Raw genomic sequence first — 14,247 nt, 5'->3', positions numbered from 1 at the left:
GAAACTGAATGTACTTTTTTGATTTTAGACACTCTCTCCCTGAAGATGCAGGGAACTATTTTAATGAAGAGACAGGAGTTCTGGAAGTTCCAGTGTCAATACTGGTTGCGGATAAGGTCAGTGGTTAGCAGCCTGGCAAGAGCTGTGAATTATTTTAGTGACTGTTCACTTACTGATAGCAAATCTGAGATTAGTTCGTTACCAGCTGAAGTCTCCTGATGCTAGTAAACGGCACTGGAAGTGGTAACACAGATTGGGTAGTTTCTTCTTGTCAGCATGTTTACAGTAGAGAAAGTTAAATCCTTTTTAGGTGGTGCTCTTCTAGTCCCGAGTTTATTATTGTAGTTTATTATGTACCGGAGAGTTATCAGGTACCAGAGCACAGTCTGATCTGTGCTGCACGTGGAGCATATTCTTAGAGTTTATGTTTCCTGGAGATGCAGGTGGGATTCCACTCTAATGTATGGAATTTGAGATAAAGATACTTTTTTTAAATTTTATTTTACTTAACAAAAAGATGTTTCCTATTGCTTATTTTTGGAGAACAGGGAGGCTGAAATTCAAGATCAATTTGGTACATTTCCATGTGTTATTGTCAAGGAATAGAGTAGAATAACATCTTTTAGGATGATGTTTCACTTAAATCCTGTCCTTACAATGCTACAGACAGAAGCTTTTATCCTGTGCTTTTGCATTTGTTTCAGGCTACAAAAGTTAATTTTACCGTCCATGCAATTGTTACTACTTCTGATTTGGAAATCAGTCCAGCACAGATTGATTTTGGATACTGCACAATCTATGAAGCTGTGCAGGCAAATGTCACGCTAACAAACAAATCTATCTTGCCCCAAGAGTTTGGATTTGTGGGACTTCCAGAGGTATGTACTTATCCCTCCCCCACGCCTCTTCTTGAAACAAAATATATTTAATTATTATGAAAACCCTTCAATGTGAGTGTAAATAAATCCTGACTGGTTCTTGCAAACCCGTGGAAATGCTCCTGCCTGCAGCACTGTGGAAAGAGCCGGATTAGTTCTGGTGCTGTTTTGTGGAAATTCCATCGTATTACACCCTGAGCGTTTTCCAAGCAGTATCAACACCTTGGAGGAGATTTTACTTTTCTCACCTACATAACATTATTAGGCTGTGTTTATCCTATTAGACTGCCTATTTTTTTACACCAAGAAATCTACTAATGCAATACCTGGCGCACTTTTCTTTCAGACTTGCAGGTTGCTTGTACTCCAAAATAAAGCAGGCTTAGGGATGTTGCTTTGGCCTTGAGGCTGGGGAATTTCACGCAGTTTGTATCCAGATGTCGAAACGGTTTTTCTTTATAGCACGATGGCCGTGTCCAAGTGGCTTGTTGGGAATCGTCCCCTGAGCCATGCCTAGGTATTTTCTGACTTAGGGTCGTAAGCTGATGTGGAAGGTAAATTACTCAGAGGAGCTGCCGGTTTCAGATGGACTAGGTCTACTTTATTTTTTTGTTGTTGTTTTTTTTGGCAAAAAGTTATCTGTTCAAGCTTCATAATGGTGTGATGATCGCAGTGTGGTTTGGCATGTTGGAATCGGAGCCAGAGGAACGCAACATTTAGCTAGGCATTCTCCTTTTCTCCGCTGCTCTAAGGATTAAAATCTAGGAGAAAAAGAAACTGGTATCTTAGCTTTGTTAAAGCTTTACTTCACAGCACGTGCTTCATGATTAGCTTAAAATGTGATAGGGAGATGTCCTGGAATCATCAGGACACCTGTGTACATATGAACCTGGTGCTTGATGCTGCAGTATCTGCACATTGTGCAGGAATCGGCTCTTCCAAGATACAGGGGCACCTGCTGAGATTTTGACCATATTTCGTTCAGTTGTCTCTGAGGAGTACGGAAGCATCATTAGAGAAAGGTGGTTACCACAGGTGGTAAGATGTTGGGAAGAGATTCTACTGAGCTCTGAGGGAAGGGATTTAATGCCTTTCAGGCTGCTTGGAGAGGAGAAATCTGCATGTCAGCCAGCCTCTGGTCACAGACTCACATGAAAGCTTCTCACTAGAATGTTTCTGTTTTCCTGACATTTGTACGCTTCCATTACAAGATTTTCTTATCTTGCTAGTAATGCCTTATTTTAATCTATTGATAATTGTATAATGTAGCTAATAACTTTTTATTCTGCCATTTTGAAGACTGTTGAAATTCAACCCAATGACGGATTTGGGATTCTTCTTCCCCTTGAAAGCCTGACATTGGACGTAATCTTTAAAGCTAACAAGGCAAAAGAGTACAGCTTTGAACTCACTTGCAAGTCAGAAATTAACAGGTATGTTCAGGAACCGATTGAGTAGCGGGTAATCCAGAAGTCTAAATCCCACTGAGCTTCCACTGTTAAGCTAGTTCAGAAATTAAACCCCTGCCTACTTTGAGGAGGTAAGGCTAGGAGAAGCACGTGAGGCAGGTAGGAGTTCTCCAGCTGACAAGAGTTGCTCGCTGCCTGTTAGTTGCATTGCTCATACACGTGTCTGTCTTAACTGAGGTAACTTTTCCTGTCCCACCTGAAATTTGTCCTTGTCACATATCCAAGCTCCATGTTTGCCCCAGGTCGTCGTAACCTACAACGTTCTACTTGCTTTTTCAGCAGAATTACTGAAGGATTTTTTTTCCTTGTAAAAATACTTTGTACATAATGCTATGAAAATAATGATGGCATAAACTTTGATTTGACTGGATATGTTTCCAGAAGTTCACAGAGGAAGAATTCAAGCAGGGACTCTAGCCAATTGTGCATTAAAAATAGATAGTATTATTGTTCATCTTTAGGCAAAATTCCCATTGCAAGCTTGAAATTCTGCTTAAATAGGGACTACAGGATTAGTTCCCTATTTTCCGGGCTGATTAAGAGACTATTTTATGCTGAGACAATTTATCATGTGTTTATTTTTAGACAATTCAAGCTGTCATGCAAAGCAGTTGGAGTCCACCCACCTCTTGAATTGTCTCATTCCTTAGTTCGGTTTCCTGCAACAGCTTTGAACAGTGTGTCTGCAGCGGCGCTCTACGTGGTGAATCCCCACGTGAGTGTCAACCCGTTCGCTCACGCTGTCCCAAGAACTGGCGGTGGCGAAGTTGCCCCTGTTGGACCCACTTCCTTCGAATTCTGTGTGCCAGAAGACTGGCCCGTGACAGTTACGCCTTCTGTTGGAACTGTGTTGCCTGGGAAGGTAAATTCACTTTAAACGTCAAGCGTTCTGCCAAATCTGTTGAGAATCTACATCCCTGCAAATGCTGTCAGTTGTAGATGAAGCCCAAAACACAAATTATTATTAGAATTACTGGAATATTTTGCATTGTTTGAAATACTGTTTTAAGTTTGGCATGAGGTGTTAACCACCAGATCTGACTAGTCCTTTATGGGAGTTTTCACACTGAATGTTCTTTCCCCAGTGCTGTCATTGTGATTTACTTGAAGAATGTTTCGATATCAAAAATGTTGGTCATGTAAAAAAACCCCACTGGACTTCCAAAAAAAAGTTGCAAGTGACCTTATCCTTAGGATCATCTTATTCACTTGGAAAAAGAAAAGTCATTTTGTTTGTTAATTTTTTGCTGTCATGTGTATGCTCCGACCCATGTCCGAGGGCTGAATTTTGCCTGTCGTTCTGGTTTCTGCTCTCGCACTCCCAGAAAAGCTTGATTGAAGTGTCCTTCAGACCAGCACTGTCAGATCAGCTCATCAGAGAAGAGGCAGCTCGGCGGCTTTGCAGAGCAGCTGCGACAGGGGCAGAAACACAAGTGAGCGATGCTGAGAACTCGCACATGCTGTTGGTCTGTTACTTCCAGATACTTATTTCTCTCGAGGGTATTTTTGTCATAAAATTATTTGCATATTAATGAAACCCAAACTCCTGATCCGTGTAAGACCTGCCTGTAGAGGACGAGAGTACGACTGTACTGCTGCACTTGGGGTGTGGCGTGCTCACTGAGCACTAAGTTAAATTTCATGCTAACAAATTTGAAAGCGTTCCTAGAGGGTTTTCTTGTGAAGGCTAACTGCAAGTACTATTAAAAAAGAAAAAGTTTCTACACTTTTTGAAGATTTACAGCATGCATGGACTTTATACGCAATGCTGCCAGTCAGTTTATTTATGAGAGCACCTGTGATTGTCTTTAAATGTAAGATAAATAGGTAAAATTCCCGCAAGAGGTACTCATCTGCTCTAATAGGGGCACTCACTTTTAAGATGGGGTAAAATATGTCCATTTCAACTTAATTTTACGTTATTAGAAATATATGAAATAATTCCTGTGTCTGGCTTGTTACCATAATCCTTCTGCTGTTACCTTGTTCCACGCTCTTCGGTTCTGTATCCTCACACCAGGGACTGTGTATCTGTGAATCACTGACTCCAGTGGGTGACAGGTGGTGACCCTCAGGGTGTGATGTCTCTACGTGTGTGTTTGCAGAAAAGCAAGAAAGCTGAAAAGCGAGGGGGAAAGAGACCAAGCATTGCCGTGAGCAGACAGCACTCGTCCACTGGAGTCAGTAAATACCTGACTTCTCTAGAGAGTCCTGGGGAAACAAAATCCGAAGAGTTAAAGCCTGAGTAAGTCAGCAAAAGCATCTTGAACTACGTAGGCAACGTCCCCTTTAGAAGTGGTTTAATAAATCTACTAAAACCTATCGGCAGACAAGAAAGCTGACTGTGGAGAAGAGGCAGCTTTAGCTGTGTTGCGAAGGCTGTTTCCAAAATTAGCGCTGCTTTTAAGCCACGCAGCTGTACCCTCTCATGTGAGGCAAAGAATCCCTTTATGCATCAGAGGGATTGAAGATTTCAAAGAATATACCAGAAAGCGCGAGATGTGGCTGTATGGGTAAATTTGAACCAACAAGGGTATTATTTTAAAGGGCAGCTAGAAAGCTGGACCTAGTTCCTGAAAGAAATGACGACTAATAGACCTTTTCTGAGTAAGTCTAACAGAGCTAAATACATTCAACCCAGATTCAAACCATTAATTACAATTTTTAAATACTTTCAGTACGGATCATAGAAATAAAACTTATATCTGAAAACCCTCATTCTTATTCTGTCTGAGTGAGGAAAGCAAACTGCGTACTAGGGTGGGTCCATCAAGACAGTCCCTTAGTTTCACTGTTACATTTAATTTTGAATACACAGCTAAGAAGCAGTAGGCACAAACAGCTCAGTAGATATCTGTTTGTTTGGGGTTTTTTTTTTGTCCTTTCACTTACTGAGATAATTCTTATTCCTGGCTTTTCTAGTCCTGATGCTTACATGGCAGCCCAGGCTTTCCTAATGAGGAATTTCAGTGGGAGTTTTGAGAAATACATCATACCATGCTTTGTTGCAAGTGGATGTCTCGATGAAAAGAAAGGCTCTGAAAACCTAAGCTGCAGGTAGTTGCAATTAGGTATTTGTAAATCATGAAATTCAGAAATTTGAGGGGGAGGTGATGGGCACGTTACTTTTTCATTTGGGGAGGAAATTTGTTTTCTGATCTTCATTACTTCATAGGTCAGTGGTAGAAACTCATGCTTACAACCCACTACTTGGATAAGAACCAAACACATGAATGTCAAAGCAGCTTAAAGAATAATTGTGTGAAAAATTTAATAAGCCAGATGTAGTTCATCTTGCTGCTTAGGCATAGACAAAAAAAGTCAGCCACCAAGAATTATGTATTGTTTTGTAGTACCAGTTCTTCGGTATCGTGTGATATGAACAGAATAGGAACAGATTTCTGACAATGGTTTTTATTTATGTACAATACAAGAGTAAATGTCCTTTTACTATCTCCCCAGCCCTCACAACACTTTGTATTTGGAGTTGCACTGTCCAGCTGTAGCCCCAGCTGTTGTGGTCACTTCAGATAATGGAAGAAACACAGTCGATTTTGGTGATGTTGCAGTAGGTATGACATTTGAATTCAAGTTTTGATTTTTTTCTGTCTGACGTTAATTTGTTTTGAGCACAGTTTTGCATTTTCTTTTACATTGTTCACTTGATTTTCAAAAGTCACTATAGAAATTAACCCTGTAATAGGCTCTTAGATGGAAAATTAAAAGCCTGTCTGGCCAGCTGAGGCATGTAAAAAAGCAGACTTGATCCCAAAATGTGGAATCAGAAGCCCTACAAGTGACTGTCCAAATTGCAAAGTGTTTCGGTGAGCTTTGACTAACGTGTTGGCCGTAGAAAGGGAATGATTGTTTGGCTCAGGTGGAAACATGAGTTAAAAGGAGGGATGGGGGTGCATGAGTGAGCATCATCACTTTGTGAATGTTTTCATTCCTGTCAGGCCACAGAGCGATGAAGCGAGTTGCAGTACAGAATATCTGCCCGGAGAAGCTGGAGGTATCCTTCTTTGGAACATGCAAGTTAACCTGCCATTCAGCTGCTGCTTTATTTGACTCTTTGTCTGTAGGATGAACTGTTTGACACTAAAGCAAGTAGGAGGTAGCAGATTTCAGACTTGTTAGACATCCTTCTGAGTGTTCTTACATCTTTTTTTCTCCAATCTTTGTTTATAAACTTTTTTTCCTTGAGCTGCACTGGTTTAGCTAGCATTCTCGGTTCTGAATCCCAATGGTCCTTTCCTGTTGGTCACACCAGTTGGAATGCTGGAGCCAGGTGAAAACAAACCCCTCATCATCTCCTTTTGTCCAAAGGACAGTTCGTGGGTGAGTAAGAGATACAACAGTAACGGGGGAAAAGAGGGGAGATTTAACAGGCTATGCCATATGCACATCACACTGACCAGAATGAGGCTGTATAATAGTAAGGAATTTTTTTTTTTGACTGTGTGTAGCCCCTGCCAACATTTCCATCTTGGTCCATGCACTAAATCCAGAAGTTCTGTAGTTAATGGCCTGTTTGTGGGAGTGGGGTCAGCTGGAGGGGTGGGGGATGTTTCCGCTCAGCGAACGGGCTAACACAAACATCCTTTTGGCAGTTTTTTGAAATGCTGGACATCCGGACAGCAAAAACCAATCTAACCCTGAGTATCACCGGTCGTGGGGTGGTGCCATCAACTGTTTGCTCTGTGGAGGAGATACTCAACATGGGATATGTCGTAGCCAGAGAGAAGGCGACTTCCACATTCAAGGTAAATCCCTCTGTGCTGAACTAGAAAGCACATCAGCAGTTTTCGTGAGGAGGAGGAGGAGTTCCGTAGTTTCTAGCCCAGTGGAACGTAAGGCTGAGCGGCAAACTGCAGACTGAAGAACGAGGCTTTAAAAGCACACCTGGCAGAGTGCCTTGGGACCGAGGCAGTTTCAGGCCAAAGGTAACACAGCTGTGCGGGGAGGATGTTTTTAATGAAAATGCTGTTGTGTGAATTAATGTCGTCAGGTACAGAACACTTGCACGCTGGCCCTGCCATACTCCGTACAACTAGATTCACTTTCATCAACATGGGACAAAGATCGGCAGAGACTTCCATCCTTCATTACATCCTCTTCACAAAGAACAGAGTTTGTTGGTAAACTTTGTTTTTTCTTTTCTCTTTTGTTAAAGACTCATGAAATACAGAGCAGCATTACTTTGTCCTGGTAGATCTACGCAACTGTCAAAACCTGGGACATCACATCACTGAACTTAAAACATAATTTTGTTCCCCCGGTAGGAGATGTACTCACTCTTTCAGTATGGGTCGTAATTAATCCACAAGAGCAAATATCCGCAAGTGAGGAGACATTAGGGTTTGAATCTCAGTAAACCCACACAGTAATTGCATATTAAAGATTATATTTAGGGATGTCTGATGGGTTTGGAGATGCTTCTTCAGTTCCTCTGGAGTTGAACACATTAACTGATAGATGGATTTATCTGTTTTTTCTAATGCCCTGTGTTCCTGCAAAACCATCTATCAGGTCATATTTATTTGGTGTTCCAGTAAAAATCAAATGGATTTAAAGTATATGAAAAAGTAAATTGGAGCTGTCCTCCTTTCTTATTTGTATCCTCATTTTTATTTACCAGGAACACAGAACTACAATGGCTTAAGTGTGTTCAGCATCTTTCCAACGGAAGGAGAAATTCTTGCTGGGAAGAGTCAGGATTTTATTGTTACGTTCAGTCCTGATCATGAAAGCCTGCACTATTGTGACCGTCTCAAGGTTGTACTCTTTGGCAAGGTGAGACAATCAAGATACCTGGGTTACGAAATCAAAGTCTAAATACAGCCCACAGTGAATTCTATTGCTGTGGGTCTTCTTAGGAGTTTTGACTAATTATAGCTAGTGGACAGATCTATGACAGCGTTTGTAGGCTGAAATATCCTTCATTAAATGAACTGATGGAGATAGGAGATGGCGGGCTTGGGGCCAACTGACTCTTTTTCAGGTTTTAAATATTAACTCATAACAATAGCAATTTGAGATTCAGTCCTGTCTTCTGCCCAGCTGTCCGCACTGGGGAAATGTGAGGTGATGGGAGCGCGGTTGTCACCGCAAGGCTGAGCTCAGCTCCGGGTGGGTTCTCTGCGAGGGGCATTTAATAGCACCGGAGAGCGGAGCTACCCCTGCGCAGTGCAAACTGCCCAGCACCCCGAGTGCCGGTAAGCCGCTCCTGCAGTCGCTCAGCGTGAGGAAGGAGGTTTCCATCTGTAGAGCAGCAGCTGAGCTCAGGTGGAGCCCGAGTCAGGATATGCAGGCTGGCGGCACAGCGGGTGGCGTCTGCCTTGTTCCAAAAGAGGCTGACCAAAAGTTAATGAAGAGTGCCAACTAATGAGCAGCAGCAGCACTGCAAACCCAGAGCAGAAACGGGTAGGGAGCAAGGAAGCATCATTTCTCTCGAGTTTTGTATCTCCGGATTACGTTTGGAATTGCAGTTAAGAATGCAAACTGTAAGAAGCTGAAGGGGAATGGAGACTGGTCTGAGCTCACAAGCTGGGCCAGGTTTGGCAGCAGACAGGTTTTGTGTCTTTCAGAGGCTTTAATGGAAATAGTTTGTCCAGTCCGCTCTTGAGGCACATTGCCCAAGAACAAAAGGTTGTTTCAGACAGAAGCACCTGTGTGGACAAGACAAGGTGGGGGTGCAGGATTTCTGCACTGGAGTGCAGGGCCTCTTGGCATTTGTCTGGGTGGGTGATGGAATAGTTTCCGTGACCCCAATGCTGTTGGGGTGATATTCCAGTTACATCCGTCCTGAAGCTGTGAGTTGCATTTGAAGCATTCTTGTCTTATACAGAAAACAGCCCACGTGATCCACCTAAAGGGTGCAGCGAGGGATCACCCGATGTTTGTGGAAGGGGGAGTTCCGCTCGATGTGCCCGTTGAGTCCTTGGCTGTAACGTCACCTGTGGCTCCGCTGGGAGCACTGAGAGGAGGTAACGTGCTACCGCTTACACTTCCTTACAAAACACTGGGTGTTAAGACGTGGGCATGTTCCTCATCCTTTAAGAAAAAGTAAATTAAAGATAACTTTCCCAGAATCAGAACCAATTAGCCTGTGTTTGTAACACACAAAAAAGGTAAGTGTGGAGCTTTCTGTTATTAAGGAAGTATTTTCTCTTCATTTTAGTGCAGTTATATCTTAATGATAATGACGATCAGCTATGTTTTGGAACTTGCCTCGCAAAAAATTATTATAATCACTTAGTTTTGAATGTCTCAAAGTTCACTTGATTCATGTTTGTTTAGAGCTACAAGAACCAGTCAAGTCCATTCTCCTCATTCTGGAGTACATCGAGGGAGAGAGTTCTCCAGTGCCAGCAGTGACGGAACTGAAGGTTGGAGGTATACGGACAGCTCAGTTTCCGTCTAAGAAGGTGAAGACAATAAAAAGTGCAGTTTAGAGTCAGTCACTGTAAGGATACTGACAGTGCACAAATGGTTACTAGTTCTTTCTGTCAAAAATATAGTCTAAAAATGAAAAAATATAGCTTTGGGGGGTTCTGATAAACTTTGCAGAATAAAAGCATCAATGTTTGAAAATAAGAGATTATTTCTCCGGAGCTAATAGAAGGAATTATCATGATGATGTTAAGACAGCAACAAAATCAATTTAGCAGTTTGTTTCCCTGATTCTGAAATGCAGAAGTTTCAGCACGGAACTAAATTACAGGTCTGATTGTGTTATTTTAGTGTAGGATTTTGTGACCCTGGCGGTGACGAGGGTGTGCTCTGTGTGTCTCCTGCAGAACGTGGAGTTCAGCTTGGACGACCTGCCTCTCCTGCGGCAGAAGGGCTTCTCCGTGGAGCCTGCGAAGGGGACTGTTGAGCGTGGCCAAGTAAAAGCCATCAGTGTTTCGTGGGTGCCACCTGCTGACTTCACCGTAAGTTACAGTAGCTACAGCGCGTTGCTGCTGACATGGGAAGTGTGTGTTAGACTGGAAGCAGCTGTTTTTGCCGACTTTTAGGAGCAAGACAGAAGCTGTTCTGGAAGGTGTCAGCGGTGCAGGTGCTGTGACACGTTAGGATGTCAGAACACAGGTAGTTCCCCCAGGGAGTGTAGGCTGGTATCAACACTGACAGGAGAGTAAAGGCCAGGAGCAATGGGTACGATCGGGAGGCTCGCGACCTCACCACCGACTTCCCTTGGTCCTTTAGTCACTTGCATCTTACAGAACATGGAATAACTTCTTACAGGTCACTGCTGCTCTCTAGAGCATCGAAAGGCCAAAATACTGCTGCTGTTAACTAAAAGACACAGCTTTGCTCACCCTGAGGTGAGCTTCTAATGCGCCCGGTGCAAGAAAATCTGCAGTCTGGCTGACGCAGAGCTGAGGTGGATCATTCTGCCGCAGCGGTCACATTTCTTTTGGCTCTGGGCTGCCTTTTCTTCGGTATATTCCTGGAAGTCAGTGGCGCCTTGTTAATTTTCCACTTCTATGAGCTGCTTTATGAGCCCTGTTTCCCTGGCTGCTTCTGCCTTTTTGTAGTGCAGAGCCTAAGTATGAGGCCTGAACATCTCTACAGAGGTGTGATTGCCTTTCCTGATTCAGCCTCTTGGACATTCATGGAGACTGAAAAATTTACTCGTCTGCTTTTTGTTGGGAGCTGTGTGTGGGATGGCAGAATGAGTAGCTTGTTCTAAAATTAAAATATTGCTGCTGTCACGTGCAGGAAGAAGGCAGTAGAGTTCCAGGCATGATTTATCAGGTTGACATCGTGATTCTTAGTAACCACTGGTTGTTACACAAGACTTAACACTCACTGATGGCCAACACGATGCGTTTCTTTCCCAGCCCTTCTTTCAGCGTGCCCTGTTGTTGCTGTGCCCAGTTGTCGTGGTTGTGATGTGGTGACGATTTCTGTAGCACTCTGGAGACAGAATGCTTAGTCACTGCTACTTTACTTACTGCAGCCTGAGCGTTGTGTGGAAATACCTAAGAGCAAACACAGTGGGAAGAGAGGTGATCTCTAGCTGTGAAGAGGTACACCTTGTAACTGAGATGCAAAATAGGTAGTTTAGAACTTGATCAACTGGTCTGTACTGTGTACACACACAAAACCAGTTGGGTTTATGTGTGTTTCTTTTTTTGTAGGCCGATGACCCTCCGCTTGTGACAGCCCTCCTGACCTTAAGTGGTGACATTAAGGAATTTTACCGAATCCTCTTCACGGCAAAAGTTGTGTCTGCATGAGCTCCCACGGAGTGAGGGAACCAAGCTAAATGGAAAGGAAGATGAAAGGTTCTGTTACTGGGACATCTTTGGCTCTCAGTTGAAACATGGAAAGATTTTGAGGTTGTTGCAAATACAGGAAAGGGAGCAGGAAAGCGGGAAGGAAGGTGACATGTGATATTCCTGCTTTTTTCCTCACAAAACTCTATATAAACTCTGGTTCCACTAGTTCCATTTTCAAGCTGACTCTGTGACAATAACCTTATGGTTGAAGACAGAATTAATGAGGGGACCAAGTAGCTGCGTGTGCTGTTAAGCCCAGTCCTCCGGAGGTGGGCATTCCCTCGGGAGGAGTGTCTTGTTTGCATCTACGTGGCCGAGTTTAGAACAACGTATCTTTTTCCAATTTCAGATGCATTTCAATGAATTTGGATAATCTTTGACTTTTTCCCTCTTAAGACCAGAATAAAGTTTCTTATTCGGGTCTCCTCCAGATCGTTTGCGCAGTCGTTTTCACAATACACTGTGAAATCTTCCTGATGACACACAGTCAACATGGAAATAGTGACCGTGCTGGTCACTGAATCACTGGCTATGGTTAGATATTTGCCCTGCATTATGGTTCTCCAGGAACTTCACATTTGTACATGTGCTTTTCTCTGAATTCTGACTGTGAGTAGATTTCTGTGTTACTGAGGAAGTAGGAGTGCCCTGCAGGTTTAATTTCTGTCAGGAAGTTACCAAACATCTAGAAACATACATAATCTTTCAAACCTGATCCCACAGTCTTGGAAGTTCGAGGCAAAGTTCCCTCCCCACCACTCCAACAGTGTGTTGCCATTTGGCCCTGTGTAGCTGTTGAAATTACTGATCTAGGTTTTGCACACTATTTGTAAATATCTCAAAGGTAAAATGAGTCAAGCTCTTTGGACTGCAGGAGAAAGCAGGAAAGCCGTTGTCACAAGAAATACTTTAACTAGTTTCCCCCTTTTAGAGAGGAAGCCTCTATAACTGATGAAAAGAGACTCCTTGTTTTTCCAGAGACAGTATGCTTGATCCATTCAGATCTGTTCTCGTTTAATAATGGATCAAGTGGCTGTGGAGTTACTTAACTCTCCAGTCTAAAGCACTACAGATGCCGAAGCAATAACAAGTCACCCCGGAGGAGGCAGGAGCTGGGAGGGGGAGGCAGTGCCAGCCCGAGACAGCTCGGCCCTTGGAGGAGAGGCTCTGAGTGCTCCTGTGGGCACAGCTGGGCTGCGGGGCTGAAGCAGAGGACAATGAGGTTTGTGTGCTTGATTCCCTTCTGGTCCTTGCAGCCCTAAAAGGGAGATTAAATACCACTGAGAAAAATGAAACTCTTGCAAATGGTCCTGCACGTCTTCCACTTCATAGAGGTCAGGTACTGTGAAAAAGCAGCCCAAGGATTAAAAAAAGGAAAAAATGTAACGAATAAACATAAAGGCTGTGAAATGCAGAAGCTGCTTACAAAATGAAGAAGGCTTAGTAAGCAGACAGCGGCTGTGTATGCGAGAACTACCTGGTCCAACCAACAGTACTTGCTTGGATGCCGAATCTGAAGGACTCGTTACCATCTCGGAGAGCTCTGGAGGCGCCCATTGAGTTGTAGAAGTTGAAGGCCAAGCAGGCGGCGTTGTACTGGCGCATTCAGAAAGTTAACCTGGTTATAAAGAGCAGCTTAAATCGTTGTCTGTACTGGATAGCGTAAAAGCTAAGCCAAGGGTATAATCTATTTTAACCGCAGTCTTTAGACATGATCTTGAAAACTCATATGAATAATTTTGCAGTGTTGAAGTGAGCATAAGGTTCTAGGTTTCACTGGTCACATTTTCTATGATGAAAGCTAAATGCGTGTTCATTCTCTCCGGGGGGAGTGTTGAACCGTGATAATAAGAATAGGTTGCTATTTCTGGAGTACTGAAAATAAAGCAAAGCATGCCTGCAATACCCCAGCTGACGTTCTGTAAAGCACTTATGGAAATCTGAACGGCTTTTATTCTCTTTGATGAGAGAAAAGCCTGTAATTTTATCTCGGGCCTCGAAAGTAATCATATTTGACTTCTTGGGGGCAGAATGGCTGATCCTAGCAGCACTGGGTTTTCCTTTCTGATTGGATTGGTTTTGTTCTTTTGGCATACACAGCTCAATGTGCCCGGCTCTCGCACTTGAGCAGTGGAGAAGCTGATGTGAAAGGGAAAAACAAATTGTCCAATGCAGGAAAGCATGTCCATTGTAAAACTTTTTGCAGGCATGTAGACCCTGCTTCTTGATCTAGATCACAACTAAAACTTAAAAAATGTAGAAGTAGAATTACTTTTCTGCAAAACACAGCCCTTGGATGTTCCATTCAAATGAGATTTAACGCATTTCACTAAGGGATAGGAAACAGTGGGATCCTTTCCAGACGGAAACAACTAATCCTCTGATATATTTGCTGCAATTTTGGGGGTTGACTTAGCATTTAAGAGGAGTTTACCAATCTAAAGTAAAAAGGTTTCCCTTACTAGACATCTGACAGAGCTGGTTTCTTTGCCTAAGCTGACTGAAGTGGAAAAGCCGGTGCCTGAACCCTGTGGCAGTTGTACACTCTTTCTTCGCTGGGACTCTTCACTTGTCTAAAACCTCTTGCTGATGGGTGTGGATGTTGAGCAAGCA

The 14,247-nt window shown here is 43.1% G+C and overlaps 1 protein-coding gene across 1 annotated transcript in view; it reads left to right on the top strand.

Annotated features, from left to right (window-relative positions):
- CFAP74 (cilia and flagella associated protein 74) overlaps positions 1 to 11,592 on the top strand; it is a 33,392-nt gene extending 21,800 nt beyond the window's left edge. The window contains exons 22-37 of the mRNA XM_009871542.1: positions 29 to 116; positions 705 to 878; positions 2,178 to 2,311; positions 2,933 to 3,209; positions 3,673 to 3,813; positions 4,453 to 4,592; positions 5,810 to 5,919; positions 6,304 to 6,359; positions 6,566 to 6,685; positions 6,958 to 7,110; positions 7,356 to 7,485; positions 7,986 to 8,140; positions 9,195 to 9,333; positions 9,647 to 9,774; positions 10,147 to 10,281; positions 11,494 to 11,592. Of these exons, the coding sequence (XP_009869844.1) occupies positions 29 to 116; positions 705 to 878; positions 2,178 to 2,311; positions 2,933 to 3,209; positions 3,673 to 3,813; positions 4,453 to 4,592; positions 5,810 to 5,919; positions 6,304 to 6,359; positions 6,566 to 6,685; positions 6,958 to 7,110; positions 7,356 to 7,485; positions 7,986 to 8,140; positions 9,195 to 9,333; positions 9,647 to 9,774; positions 10,147 to 10,281; positions 11,494 to 11,592 (2,179 nt within the window). The remainder of the gene's footprint in view (positions 1 to 28; positions 117 to 704; positions 879 to 2,177; positions 2,312 to 2,932; positions 3,210 to 3,672; positions 3,814 to 4,452; positions 4,593 to 5,809; positions 5,920 to 6,303; positions 6,360 to 6,565; positions 6,686 to 6,957; positions 7,111 to 7,355; positions 7,486 to 7,985; positions 8,141 to 9,194; positions 9,334 to 9,646; positions 9,775 to 10,146; positions 10,282 to 11,493) is intronic.
- Positions 11,593 to 14,247: the final 2,655 nt, after the last annotated feature.

The sequence above is a fragment of the Apaloderma vittatum genome, unplaced genomic scaffold (genome assembly GCF_000703405.1).
Source record: "Apaloderma vittatum isolate BGI_N311 unplaced genomic scaffold, ASM70340v1 scaffold35306, whole genome shotgun sequence".
In the NCBI taxonomy this organism is placed as follows: domain Eukaryota; kingdom Metazoa; phylum Chordata; class Aves; order Trogoniformes; family Trogonidae; genus Apaloderma; species Apaloderma vittatum.
The sequence above is the reverse complement of the archived record's forward strand: the minus strand, read 5'-3'. Positions and strand labels throughout refer to the sequence as shown.